Source organism: Durio zibethinus, chromosome 2 (genome assembly GCF_047325235.1).
Source record: "Durio zibethinus cultivar Kanyao isolate XHJ-2024 chromosome 2, ASM4732523v1, whole genome shotgun sequence".
In the NCBI taxonomy this organism is placed as follows: domain Eukaryota; kingdom Viridiplantae; phylum Streptophyta; class Magnoliopsida; order Malvales; family Malvaceae; genus Durio; species Durio zibethinus.
Window position 1 is genome coordinate 31676305 of NC_143163.1, and position 15914 is coordinate 31692218.

Genomic DNA, 15914 nt, shown 5'->3' on the forward strand with positions numbered 1-15914 from the left:
TAATTAAATAATATATGTATTCACATTAATACCATATGTCTATATGTAACAATTCTATCCCAACATCAAATTAAATTAAAAAAGTCATTTTTAATACTTTATTTTGTTGATTATTTATTTTTTTATAGTTAATATTTATTATAAAAATTGTATTTATTTTTTTTAAAATTGAAATAAGGGCGGGCTTAGGCAAACCTAGACAACTTCTTTTAAAAATAGGCCAAGCTTAAGAAGCAAAATTAGACACATATTTCAAGTCAGACAGGGCCTAGTCAAGCCTAAAGCTTGTTAATATCATGCCTAGGCCCAACCCAAATCTGACTTGACTCGTGGATAGGTCTAACTTTGACTATTAGAATTAAGTTATTAAGAACCTATAGCTTAGCTTAATTGGTGTAACCACTCTTAAGATGGAATTTAAATTTCAGTACTTGCAATATTTTTTTTATCATCAGGTAAATCTATTTTGTATAAAATTATTTAAGTCAATAATATAAGTAATTTAATAATAAAATTAGTCGACCATAATTTTCAATCTAATAAATTAACATTTCAAGATAAATGAAATGTACAAAATAAATTTTTTACAAAGAAATCAAGAAATTACCATTTAAATTTTAACAAATAAATGATGAGATATGTAAATAACTTAGATTCTTTTATCATTCAATAATTGTGTAATAATTACATATTTAATAAATCACATAAGTCAAAATTTAATTATTCATTAAATGATACCGTCTAGGAATAACAACGAAACATATATTCGCTATTTCTGAAATATTCATTTTCGAATCCATTTAAGTTTAATATCACTATCCAAATCCAAATTTGTTTAAATATCCAATTTTGTCAAAATATTTGTTTATTTAATTTTTTGTCAAAATATAAAATAAATTAGAATTTAATTTAAAATTCAAGTTCATTCTTTATTAATAACAAATAAAAGTTATTTTTTTAAGTCTCAAATCTTCTACAATTATAAAATTTTATATATTTTATATATATAAACAAGTAATAGATTCATATATAGATTCTTATATCTATTACTATTCATTAAAATTTAAACAAATTTGGTATTAGATATTTAAGAGATACTATCCGTATCTGCTTTAAATCCATCATGGAAAGTAAATTTTTTATCCAAATTCGTTAATTTTCGTCTATAACTATCCAAATACGATATAACTAGATTGAATAATGATGAATATTTATTATTTTCTATCTATTGACATCCTTAATATTGTCAATTAGTTATTGAAAATTATAAATCTTGAGTCTTAATTTTGTACCAATTAATTATGTTAAATTTATAAGCACATCCTAGAGAAAAGATGTAAAGCAATTAAGAAACAAAAAGAATGGAATTCAATGAAATCAATTTACTACCAAAATTTGAAAGCACTTAGTTGTAAAAGATAATATAAAATTATTTTACTTGATTGTTAAAATGGTGTTATCCCACTTCTAGTAAATCTCTAATTTCTTGCAGTCTTATATTCAAGTTAGGCTCCTCCACTTATAACCAATTGATTTTAAGTTGGATACTTAATATAGTATCAAAGTCAAGATTTTTTTCTATTATCCTTTCCAAATTTGTCACGTGATAAGTTTCTTTCATCTTTGTCTACACATGATGAAGGTTTGTTAAAGTAGTATTACCATACATCTAATAAATATATATAATTTTTTTTAGTCTTATATTTAAGTTAGATCCATTCACTTACAGTCAATTGGTTTTAAGTTGGATGCTTAACATAGTGTCAAACTAGGATTTTTTCTATTACTATTGTGATAGGTTTTTTCTATCTCTGACTGCATGATATATCTAATTTCCTATATGAGGGACTTATTAAAGTGATGTTATCTTACATTTAATAAATATCTAATTTTCTATAATCTTATATTCAGGTTGGACCTCTCTACTTACTATCAATTGGTTTTAGGTTGGATACTTATTATAGTATATGAGTTAAAATTTTCTTATGTTAACTTTTCCAAATCTATAACGTGATAGGCTTCTTTTATCTCCACCTATAAATGATGGGGGCTATTAAAGTGTTATCCCACATTTAATCAATAACTAATTTTTTTGTACTCTTATATTCAAATTAAGTCCTTTTGCTTACAATCAATTAGTTTTAAGTTAGATGTTTAACATTAATAACAAATTAAAATATAATAAATCATATAGTAAGTCTATGCAATGCATGAAATTCATAATTTGAAATCACAAAATCTTGACAAAAATATAATATATATATATATATATGTGTGTGTGTGTGTGTGAATTCTATTTAGAGTATTCATGGATCGAGCAAAACTAGATCAAGTTTAGTTGGTCTTTGGAAACCTTTGTCCAAGGCTTGGATTGGTGATCAAGTCTAATAAAGTTAAAAGTTTAAAAAATATATTTTTAAATTAAAATTAAATTAAAAAAAATATTTTTATCAATTACATATTATCTCAGACTTGGCCTGGGATTCAAAAACCTTATTCATGATTTGGCCTTAGTCAAGTCAGGCAAGTAGCCCTACCAATGGACAAATATAATTTTACTCATAACTTTTAAGAGTTATAAGTAATAGAATATGATATTTTCCTAAATAATCGCCAAATATTTAAAAAATTATTTTTTATGAAATTAGAAGTATAAAAAAATTACAATCATAATTAAATATTACTTTCATATATAATATATCATTAAATAATCAATTAACAAACTAATATATAACTAGACAACTAAACTCATAATAGTTAGACTAGAACTTAGATCTCCAGAACCTCTTCTCACTACTAAACCAGGGCCACATTGTCTTTAAAAAAATTTTTAAAAATTATTAGTTCAAAATTTTTAATAGGAAGATGAATAAGATTTTATTATTTAATATAATTATATAACAATAATTTTGTTCATCTAGGATTAATTGTTTCTTTTACCAAAATGACTAAACAAATTCTAATTATAAAATAAATATGGCAGGATTAAGGTTGCAACAAAATTAAAGAAAAATATTAAAGTTGTTTTTGGTAAAAAATTTAAGTGAGAAAAAGCTATGTCATTTCGAGGTAAGGGTATATTGATTTACAAATCAACCGTTAAAAAGATTGTTGTTAGCGAGAATTTAACATAAATTTTACAAGTGAACTATTAGATCCTTGCTAGCTTAATCAACTTTTGTTTGCAAATTATATCAAAGATTAATAAATTTTTATCAAATGTTACCAAAATTATATCAAATATTATCAAAATTATATTAAATGTTAACAAAATTATATCAAAAGTCATCAAAATTATATCAAAAGTCATCAAAATTATATCAAAAGTTACAAAAAATTATATCAAAGGTTATCAAAATTATAAAAAATGTTACCAAAATTGTAATAATAGTTATCAAAATTATATTAAAGACTATCAAAATTATAACAAAGGTTATCAAAATTATAAAAAAGGTTACCAAAATTATAATAATAGTTATCAAAATTATATTAAAGACTATCAAAATTATAACAAATGCCACCAAAATCATATCAAAGGTTATTAAAATTATATAAAAATTATCACAATTATATCACAAGTTACCAAAATTATATCAAAATAAAATCAAAAGTTACTAAATTATGTCAAAAGATTACCAAAATTGTATCAAAATTTACTAAAACTAAACTATCAAAATCATATCAAAAGTTATTAAAATTATACCAATATTTTCAAAATTATTATAAAAATTATCAAAATTATATGAAAGGCTATGAAAACTATATCAAATGTCATATAAATTATTATAAAGGTTACTAAAATTATACTCAAAGTTACTAATATATTAAATGTCATCAAAATTATTTTTAATATTACCAAAATTAAATCAAATGTTATTTAAATTTTTCCAAGGATATCAAAATTATATGCAAAACTTCATGTCTAGTTAAATGTAAAAAAAAAGATGAGATGGGGGAGGGCGGGCTTAGTGTTTGCAATATATTAGAATGGATGTTGCTTGTTGCAGAATTTCTATTGAGAATTTAATATGGTTTTTTTTTTAGAAAGATAATTTAATTTAGTGAAGTATGGGGCCTTTAATGGTACTGAAAAAATCAAATGAATTAATGAACACCGACAGAAAGAAAGGAAACAAACTGACTGCTTGGGCTCACCGTTTGACCTATCTGTCCACCACAAACGTTAATGAAGCACATTTTTCTCCTTTTATTCATAATGTAAATTACCAACAATTTATCCCACAACTTGCTTCCTTTTTCTTTTTTTCCCTCCTTAATTCTCAAGTGATCAACTGGAAAAAGAAGAGTTAGAATAGTTTTTTCTGGTCAACTTGAAGTTTGAACCAGGTCTGGATGCTTTAAGCTAAGCTTAAGATCCAAAACAGTTATAATCAACCAAAAAAAAAAAAAAAACCAACAAAGAATTCGAACTAAAGACACCAACAAGATACTATTTTGAGTGTAAGAAACCAAGTCGAAATGTGTGGACAAACAGAATTGAATATGGGACATGTTCAGGATAACACTCTCATGAACATTTGATTCTGTAGCTGTATACATGGATGATTCGGATGCAACCTGTCTTTTCATGCTAACCAATACATCAGTACTGATGTTAATGGTTGTGAGACACACCCAGAGAGCAGTACTTTTCCTAACAGAGACAAATCAGAAATGAATTATACTACCTATTAAAGCTCTACCCGTACTAAACAGTGAAACCTCTTAATGCACGCAGTATTGTAGATCAGGTATCGTGTCCCTTACGGCCATCCGAAATTCACTGCTCTTTAGCTTTGCCTATGAGATTGCATTGCATGCCCTTAAATAAGTTTACCAAAAAGTTGATAATTCCTTGATGTTATTCCTGTCTACCAAAGGAATGGAAACTAAAATTGACAGGTATTAATACGTAAGTGTTGCAAACAGACAAGTAGATTGTATGAAGCAAATATCATGTGCTCAGATATTTTGTTTATTAGTATGAACCTATGGTTAGATGATCAATTATCTGCAATTTGTTTGATAATTTTAACAGAGGAAAGCAATCCACTTGCAATTGTTGGAGGATTAAGTATATTGATGAAAATGAAATCATTTTTGTCCAAATACTATAACTTTGTGGTTTTATAAATACTACTTGGTGGTAGCCTATAGCCTGGTAGGCTCAATTAACATCAGAACTGGAATAGGGATTGTCGATGAGACTATGCCACATGTTAGGGGTCACTATCAAAAACGTGGAAGTCACATGCCAAGGAGAGTGGAACGAATTGAAAGAAAGATGGTGCTGTCGCTGGCGCTTTAGGGAAGTACAACGTGAGTTTGATCCACTTCCTTTTAAGGTCGCTAGCAATGGGACGCATACTGCTAAGTGCATCCCATTGGCCGCTAGTCCTTGTAGTACCCAGGTACGTTTCCCTCCTGCCTTCACGCACTGATGCAAATAAAAGAAGCAGAGAGAAATTATTAAAACTAAAATGAAAAAGAAACTGTGCTGTGTAGTCTGCACCAAAGCTGAGGAGGGGGGTCCCCTTCGGCTTTTCTTCTCCATGGTCGGACTTGCTCTTGTCCTTTTTAACTTTTGTATTCGCCTAACTCTTTGCCACTCCATAATTCTATTCAATTTCTGTATCAATAGCATGGATATTCATGCCAAAGGCTTTCCAATTCATGGAAATGTTTTTTTTTTTTTTTTAACGCCTAGGTTAAAAACTTCACTTCTCAATCTCATGATGAGATTCGAAATTTGTCATGTGATGAAACTAGGCTGATTGTAACTTGTAAGCTAAGCTGAAATACTATATATCCATATCGTAATCCCTTATTTATTGTCCATAACTTCAGCCCCATGAATAGGAAATGATCAAGTCATTCTCTCAACACCTTTATTAATTTGGTGAAAATTGTTTACCTTTCAGGGCCAAAAATACCTGCCATTTTTTTCCATAGTGCTGCCCCGGGGCTTAAAATAACTAGCTTTAATAAAATGTTCAAATAAGAGCACCACCAAAGTCCTAATATGCCATGTTTCTAAAACATGAATGTGCTGGAAGCAGAAAGTAGAATAAAATTCAGTGTGTGAATGATATTACATTAAGAAAACCAAGAAGAAACTTTCGGCCCCGGCAGGAACCAAACCCATTGCAAAATTGACTGTTACCCACCAATTCCAATGCATTATAGTCATTAAACAGGCCCATAATTTGGACAATCTAATAAAAGGATTGGGTTTAGGAATCTAGGCCTTGGTAGGAAAGATTGTGGGATCCACATTGGGCATGGCCCACCAATTTACCAGCCTAATTGGATAAGCGTATCCTGCTACGTACATGAGAACTCCCGTAATGCGGTACCTTGTTTATCGCACAATATGAGTGGAGAAACGTCATCACTCATCACTTATGACAATCAGCAATAGCCAATGGTGGACCCCTTTAAAATGTGTGGGCTTGATTTCTTTGATGGAAGGCAGAAAAGAATCTAATCAGAGCCATCATCAATAGAAATTAAAATGTGCAGGAACATGGAAAATCCAATACCCAACTCCAATATATTCCATTCTTTTATTTCTTTGAGAGGAGAGAGCAAAGAGCATCTTGCCTACACTGTGGCCATGCCCCCATGTGCAATCCCTTCTGTAAAGAAATGAAACGATAAAAATGGCAAAGGAGTAAGTGCTATTGTTTGGCATTGAAATGACATTGTTGGGGACATCTTAGGGGTGAAAAATAATGAATAATTTGCAGAAATAATATGGTTGGTAGCTAGGGTTTAAATGAAATATGGTGTCATGGTTTTGTTAGTCCTTCTCAGACGGAGCTTTTGTGCATATATGGGCTCGGGCACGCGTGTGTTTGCACACATGTATTTGCTAAACGTAGGCGCGTGTGAGAGAAATAGAGGTCGTGTATTGTGTATGGGCGAGAGTGAGGGTAATTCAGAGGGAAAAAAGGAAGCGGGGTCACTTTTTGGGCGATTGATCAAATGTCCCTGTCTCTATAGTCCCCACATATCTCAGTCATAGTTGTCCTCTACCACGGAGCTTTAGATGCCTATTCCATCTCTCCATGATTGCGAGTCCCTTTCAGTACTCTGTTGGTTATAGAAGCTAGCATCATCAAAAGCTAGCCCACCCAAGTGGTGCAATCATCTAACTTTCTCAATTGACTCATATTAAGCTTTCTCATGATTAGTAGTTTAATTGGCTCCTAATTCTGCATGAACAGATAAAGCAGACATTTGCATGGCTCCATCAATGTCATTAGGCTTTAGTTTTCGTTTCCTTGGTTCACTTTTGCTCTAATGTTTGTGACAAAATCAATTAGAAGGGTCAATGTTCAATAATAAGACTGTGATCTAAAAAAGAGTTATGTTTAAAAATTGTCATTACAGCCTAAAACAAAACTGTTACTTTTTTTCTTTTGTTTGGTCTTAGCTACTTTATTTTGGTGATGTTGATGGATGATGATAGTGAAATAGATGGTGATAGGGAGAAGGATGGCCAAATCTTTACAAGCTACTATAATCGAGAAGATCTTGTGTTGAACATCTGTATCCACAATAAGGGTAGGAGGACCATTATCTGGATCGTCCAATAGATTGACTACTCATGTTGGTGATCTTAAAAGTCGATCAATCACTTTCCATTTCATCAACATAAAGAAAGAAGGAAAAAATGGAAATTTTTCTCCCAACTTTGAGGTTGGAATACATATTAATTGATCAAACCTGTATAAATTGTCCATTGGCTTTGCTTCTATTGTATGGCATGGATTGAAAAGGCAGCTTCCTAATGTTATGATGGGAGCGTATAAGCTATGCTGGTTCTTGTGGCACAGGATTGCATAAGGTGGCCTTTTTCCTACATTGACGATAAGGAAAAGTTGGGTGTGGGCAGGAAGTCAAGGGTTACATAAGTTTTCTCTTTTTTTTTTTTTTTTCCTTCTTTTTTCTCTTTTTTGAAAGAAAGCCTAGTTTTACATTCACGAAAAGGTTAGAGAAAGTGCCTAAAAAGGACCGTCTTTCTTTCAGTCTCCACTCGTTAATTTATTTTCCTCTTTTTCTTTGGTTTTTTGGGTGAGTACACTAACTTTTCTAGGTCCTAGATAGTGACCACGATGCTTCACGTGATGTCTTGGAGTTTTTCTCCGTGTTGGAAAGCTAGAATCCCCAGTGGTTTTGATACATTTGACCAGGTTTAGTTCCCTCTTTAGAAATCTCTAAATATTTTCCCCTTTACCCTTCCAGTCCTTCATTTCCAGGGACACTACTCTCTTTCTTTAGAATTTTCACGTCCTGTAACACATTTGCTTTTGGGTATCCCTAATCATGTAAAACGTGTATATGTTGGACACTTTGAGTTGTACATTGAAAATCTTAATCATTATTCTCCTTATCGAACTCTTTAAAAATGGTGAGGGGTAGCTAGATCCCTGATAAAAAAAAAAAAAAGAAGTAAATGTCATGGCATACAGCTGCTTCAAATTTGTTGTTTCCACTAATACTGGTTGTTATGATAAAGGCAGAGATGACCTCAGGAAGTTGTACTTCTGGTAACCAAACATCAAAGCACTAATTACGTTTAAAGCACATTTTTCACAATGTGAAAAAGCTATGAAACCAATAAAGAGGTTTGGCACTCAGCACTTGCTTTGGGTGGGGTGCATGGGGATGTTATTAAAGAAAGCATACACATTTCATTGAACCTAAATTTATCAATAAAAGATAGCATCCAATAATTTTGATGTTCAAATCTCAACATCAGTAACTTTTTCTTATCCTATATCTCCTTTATAAAAAATAAAATGTGTCCCTTAATTAATTGCCTATTAATCTAAAATTTGTGAAATTTCATTATTGGGGTAATAATATGGTTTTATTGGGGGAAGGGAAAATGCCACATTTCTTGGGACAACATGCCATAACCTGTGGGCACATGAGAATGGCATGCATGAAGATGCATGCATTATACACAAGTGACTGGGAAGAGCTAGCAGGTTCTCCAGTTTTTGGACAAAAAACCCATGTCGGGAAATGTGGATTGCATTTTTTGTATGGTAAAAATAGTATTATATCAATCAACAAAGATAGAAAACAAAGTGTTTTGTTTAGATGAAAAGATATTTCATCACTTCAAGAAACACTGAATTTTAGATCTTTGGACATCATCGATATCAAATATCTAACCCCTTTCTAACAAAAACCCAAGTACCCGAGTTATATTTTTGTATCTCTATTTCAAAAGCAAGGAAAAGGAAATCTAGCGCTACCTGTAATCTATTATATAATACACCATCAAACATTCCAAATCAATATCAAATTAATTAGAATTTTCTTTTCAATTCTTTAATCCTATACCAACTTCGTTTCATAAACAACAAGGCAAGAATTGTGGGAGGATAGGGATATTTGCCTGCTTTGAAGTATGCATTATTGGATTGTGTTCCACTGTCTGATAATCAATCTTCATCAGACAAACATCTATATATATATATATATATATATATATTATATATAGTTATATAAACACTCTTTCAGTCTTTATTTATTAATTGTTTTGGTTCTTTATTAGATTGGAAATACTTTTTTAATACCAAGTGGGACATTGGGAAGGATGGGAAGAGCAGAGATTCCACTTCCTCAATGGAAGAAAGGGATGGGGCATTTCAACACCTGTTATCTTGACCAAGACTCTTGTGCCACTCTTTTCCCCCATACTAGCTTCTCCCAATTCTATTCCACACAGCAATATAAAAAAAATCATATTAATTATCATATGATATACTAGTAGTATACAGAGGAAGAAGCAAGATAATATGGCCACTAGAACAATCACCCCTCATCAGTAAAATCCAAAGCTAGTTTCACTAGGGAGCCTCGGCAGGCATTTCGCTTTTGCTGACATCAAGTCATCAGAGACTGTCCCCCGCTCTGCTGTTTTTACCTTGCAAAGGCACCGTACATTTACGCAATGCACAACTTTAAACAACACTAACAGAACCTATTTTTAAATCCATCTACAGTTTTGCCTTTAAGGAGCCCAAGGGCAAACCCATTGGGATTATATATATAACAAGATAGGCATGCCTGTCACTATCAAGAAATGAAGGGGGACAAATGCTAGCTGGTTGATGATAATATGGTGATTTATGGCTGATTACAAGGCTAATGATCTCATTTTCTCATAAACAGACGGTCAAAGACAATAGTATAATTGTCAGTCAAAACTTTCTTGGTGTCAGGAAGGTGAATTGAAAAGCACTGAAAGCTCCTTTTAGTCATCATGAAACTGCAATGCAGACGAGAAAGAGAGAGAGAAATAGAGATCCCAAACTAATGAAATCTTTTCTACCTGAGGATTAAATCTACTACTTGAAAGTACACTGGGTCTCATACATCTTTGCATCAATGTCCGTGTATGTCAAGTGTACAAAACTGTTTGTAAGGCAGCCCGGGCGATCAGTTACCATGTTTACGTCTGCAACTCGACATTTAAACCCTGATTTGCTTTCTTTATTCCTAACACTAATTTACCGCTAAACCCTTTCAGTGGTAGCTCGCAGGTGATCCATCGATCAAAATTACAACAAAATGTCTCCATCTAAAGCTAGTCAAACAGCCCACATATTGAATCTGTCAAGAAATCAATAGAATCATGTAGTTTTGTGCTCTAGCAATTCCATGGGTGGGGTCCTTTGTTTTTCAGGCTTACAATCTGTACATACTTTGATGTTACAAGAATGTGGCAGACAATGGCATACATTTGTGAAGTCATGGAGGCATGCAGCAATATGAATGTATCATCTGATCTCAACATGCGTATTCTAATTATATTTATGCGTTACAAAGGATTGAGAGTGGCAGCCAAATTTCACTTTTCTCTTCTAAAATATAGATCCCCATCGCACAAAGCGCATCAATAATAATGATCTCACACTCCTTGATCATGACACTACCTCTCTTTTCAGTCATTAATCTGAAACCATAAAAGTTAAGAATACATTACATGGTAAATAAGAAATACATAAACATCATCCAAATTGCAAAATTTTTAATCTTGCATTAATATTTGTAGTAGGAAAGTAATAAAGTGTGATAATTTTTGGTCGTTGGCAATGCCCCATATAGACGGACACTTGGATGCACCAAAATGATGGTGATAAAGAATGGAGGGAAAGAGAGAGAAGCAAGGTACATGAACAATTAAAATGCTCTGGTAAAAAATCAATGGAGTAGCAGCTTGATATTGACAGTGAATGAAGGTGGAAATATAAAAGTTTTTCTGGGACTGAAATGAGTGGTAATACCTTGTTGTGTCAGAAAATGAGAAATGAAATTACACATCTCTATCTATATATGAAAAAAAATCCATGACGGTTCCCACTTTGACAGTCGTCCATTAAATAAAATTATTATTTTATCCTTGAGACAAAACTCATCACACAATCAATTATATAAAATAACTATTATAATTTAAATGCAAATAAATAATCTCTAATAAAAATAAAAATAAAAACCTAATTTTTACACTTTAAACCAGCAAAATATTAGCAAAATATATTAAAATATAACTCAAAAAATAGAAATTCAAATTTTCATTCAAAAATTAATAGGAAAATGAAAGTTAAAGAGAAATTTTGGGTAGGTTTAAGGAATTTTAGATTGGCTCCAAAACACATAGTTTTGGTATTTAAGAAGAACGAATCAACTCATATTAACGTAGATTTGACTTAAAGTCAAATATATTTGAAGATTGAGTTATTGTTTACCCATTGATAGCTTAAGGATTTAAATTTAAATTTTATAAAGAAAAATTAATCAATTATGCCCTAATATTCTTTTATGTCTATTAATTTTTATTTAAGGGTATTATTAAATTTATAAAACTACTTGAAAATTATTAATTAAAGAAAAATAAAATAATAAAATAAAATTATTAATTGAATAAGTTAAATACCTCATGCGATAATAATAAGAATAGAATATAGTTATTTTCAAATAATTAAAAATATATAAAAAAAATTTTATTAAATAAATATTGACTTCAAATAATTAATAAAAAATTAAAATTATAAAAAATATTATTAATTAATTATTACAATTTATTGAAAATTTTTGAATTCAAATCATAAAATCAACTAGATACATATACTTGCTATTAAAAAAAATTAAATGATTTATATTTTAAAAATAAAAAATTTTAACCCGGGCATAGCCGGGCACTTTTTACTAGTTGGGGTTGAAGAGAAATATACGGGTCCTCTAAGGAATGGAGCAAACTCATGAAGTAGCCTAAGAAAAATAAGGTTTGGTTTTCTTTTTGATATTTTTATTAAATCATTTTAAATAAAAAAAAATTCAGTAATTCTACTTTGAAAATTTTCGATAGCAGTTTTGAAAGGGATGATTGATAAAGAGACCGTTGGGAACCGAGAAGGCAAAAGCGTGGGCCCTCATAAAATCATATTGTTAAAATGTAAAGCATGATTAAATACAATAAAGTAACAGAGAGAGAGAGAGATGGGGACAGAGAGGTATAAATTTGACATTTCCATGTTGGTTGGCTTATATAAAGGAGGTTAAGATGTTGGGTTCTTCCTTTTTTTAAGGAAAGATAACAGTAGAGGGAAAAAAAAAAAAGGAAATTAAGAGAGGGTTTATAAAAACACTAGAGAAAATTGATGGAGGAACATCTCAGCCCATTAGCTGTTACTCATCTCCTTCAACACACACTAAGAAGCTTGTGCATTCATGAGAACTCTCAGTGGGTTTATGCAGTCTTTTGGAGGATCTTACCTAGAAATTATCCACCTCCCAAGTAAGGAAGCTTAAAGCCAACTACAAAACAATATAGGTTTCCTTTTCTTTCTTGTTACTACTGTAGTAGGTTTCCTTTTCTTCCAAGATAAAAGATCTAATATGTCTGACTCATTTCGCAGATACAGAATTTAGACAAATGTCATAATCTCTCACTAATTTATAATTCTAACATCCTTTTTGTTATATAATTGTTTTTAATTACTTTGATGATAGATGGGATGGTCAAGGAGGTTATGACAGGTCAAGAGGAAACAGGAGGAACTGGTATAGTTTTCAGTTTATATATATATGCACACATATATATATATAGATATATATAGAATGGAGGACAATATGCCATTCATATTTTGATCCGTAATTTGGTAACACACTTCATAATAAAAAAAAAATTGCAGGATATTGGTTTGGGAAGATGGTTTCTGCAACTTTGCTGCCTCAGCAGCTGAAATCAACTCCGGAGACTGTCCTGGGTCCTCAGTGTATGGCAGTTGTGAGTTTCAACACTATCAAGGACTGCAACCAGAGCTTTTCTTTAAGATGTCCCACGAAATCTACAACTATGGAGAAGGGTGAGAAATTGATGTGCCTCTTATCATTTTGCCATTGCAAGTTTTGTAAGTTATTTCAACTAACTGTAGATAATATTTCAAGCAAAATGATTTTCTTTACATGGGCAGTTTGATAGGAAAAGTGGCTGCAGATCACAGTCACAAGTCGATATACAAAGAACCAAATGACCAGGAAATCAACTTCTTGTCAGCATGGCATAACTCTGCAGACTCAGTAAGCATATTATATGTGTTTTCTCATCCATGCTTACACCGTTAATTTCACCTTTCACTTTTTAGCAGAAAAATATGTATACTTCTCACTAAATCTTTTCCCGCAGCATCCTAGGACATGGGAAGCACAGTTCCAGGCCGGTGTAAAGGTATAGGATCATAAACATTATAAAACTCCGAAGAGTTTAGGTAGATCTACTTACTTGCTTGGACTTGTATATCTTTGCAGACCATAGCGTTGATTGCAGTTAGAGAAGGTGTCGTCCAATTAGGAGCTGTTCACAAGGTACTCTCTCTCTCTCTCTCTCTCTCTCTCTCTCTCTCTCTCTAAGCTCACACACAACTTCCTTTGCTATCATGTTTCACTGACAGTACTGTTTATCTCCATTTTATTTCTCGTTATGTTACTCAAGGTAATTGAAGACCTGAATTATGTAGTTCTACTACGAAAGAAATTCAGCTACATAGCAAGCATTCCCGGAGTACTATTGCCCCACCCATCATCTTCTCCATACCCTTTTAAAGAAGATGGGTATGGCACACCAGAAGCATGGCACTTCCCTGCTGGGACACTTGCACCACTTGCTGAATTCTATGACCACTTCAATCAGCCAATGAAAATAACTCCTTCCATGAGCAGCCTTGAAGCCCTTCTCTCCAAGCTCCCATCAGTGGTGCCACCTCAAGCTTCCGGGTATTGCGAGTCACAGCCACTGTCACAGTCACCGTTCTTATCATCACAAAGACCTGTAGAATACATTGGAATGGAGAAAGTGGCAAAAGAAGAAATTGATGAAGAGTACAGGCCTGAGCAGGATATGGGTGAAAGTAGCAGCTCCATTTCTGCATATCGTCGTCAACAGTATTTCCATCACCACCAAGATCTGAATGTAAGAAGCGGCAGGCCTAACAATGGATTTTGATATACGAATGATACATGGAGTATCACATATACGCCTAGTCCCATAAGTAGATTATGCAGAGATCAGCTTATTGATTTCTCTAGCGTTCCAGTTAGCGATCCTTTTCGCTTTGTATCATTGGGGTGTTAATTTCTACTACAGTATAAGCTTTTATTTAGCAGCCTCTTTAGCTATTGAAGATGTCTTTAATTAGCCCTAGATTCCTAGATAGTATATACTATCAATCATTAATCTATAATGAATCTTCATCTTTCAGCCCTTCATATATATATATATATATATATGAACTCCCATGTTAGTATATGATTCTTGAGAGGATTCACAGAAACCGTATGCATATATGGTGCATATTTATATCTACTGTTTACTTTGCAGCACATGTACGGCAGTAAGCACTACTTCTAGCCACGCAGCTGTGACTGTGATCAGAAGAATGGTAGCCGTAGGAGACTGGTGACCACGGCTAATTGCTTGCGTTATAGAATCATATTCGCAGCAATTCTTCCAAAATGTTAATTGCTATATACGTGCATAAGATAGCTTTTGGAAATTATATCACACGAAAGTAATAAACCCACGATGGTTGGTAAGGAGTCAGAAGAGTTCTTTTTTTTTTTTTTTTATCAATCGTGTTTGATACGTTGTAAAGAGTATTTTATGAGTAAAATCTTAAATTCATCGTACAAATGTTACGGGAATAACATTAAATTTTGGGATACTCCTAATGGTGTTATAAAAATATAGAAAATGATAGTAAAATGTTCATTTTCCTGATGATATATATATATATATATATATATATATAGATATAGATATAGATATGCACACGCACGCAAGGAGTCAGTTAAGAAATCAACATAAAAGTAGGGATTATTATTTAAGTCTAATTGTTTCGAAAATATGCAGAATGACCCAGAAGAGTCATATGTTGATTTGGTAGAAATAATTACGGCTCCTTAATTGCTATATAATAATTGCTACTTTCATTCATTTTCTTCTGTTTTTAATTCTTCAAGTTTATGCTATAAAAAGATACAATCAAAAACAAAGCTAAATTGCATTTTGCTAAATAAATTCTAATTCTAGGAAAAATATTTGAATTTATTTTAAATGCATTTTTTGCTTTCAAAACCAAAAATAAAAAGTTGCAAAATCAAATCCAAGTCTAATTTAATGGAAAATTTTTTATTTAGTTACATTAAAACCACGCATTGATATAAAATTTTGAATTATGAATGGTAAAGTAAAACAACAATGTTAATTAAAACAAGAGAAAAAAAGAAAGGAAAAAGATGATAATGGCTTAAGTAAAAGAGGACATTTAAATTTCTCCTACAAGAATGCCTAAAGTAGCACAGGTGGCGGTTTGGGTTAATCGCAGCACAAG

At 31.7% G+C, this 15914-nt stretch overlaps 1 protein-coding gene across 1 annotated transcript; it reads left to right on the forward strand.

Annotated features, from left to right (window-relative positions):
- The first annotated feature begins 12598 nt into the window (after positions 1-12598).
- On the forward strand, positions 12599-14782 carry LOC111317412 (protein RICE SALT SENSITIVE 3-like). The gene is made up of 7 exons (XM_022919836.2): positions 12599-12820; positions 13036-13086; positions 13218-13391; positions 13500-13605; positions 13712-13753; positions 13834-13890; positions 14018-14782. The coding sequence occupies exons 1-7, from the start codon at positions 12684-12686 to the stop codon at positions 14525-14527; spliced, it is 1077 nt and encodes a 358-aa protein (XP_022775571.1). The 5' UTR covers positions 12599-12683; the 3' UTR covers positions 14528-14782.
- The last annotated feature ends 1132 nt before the right edge of the window (positions 14783-15914 follow it).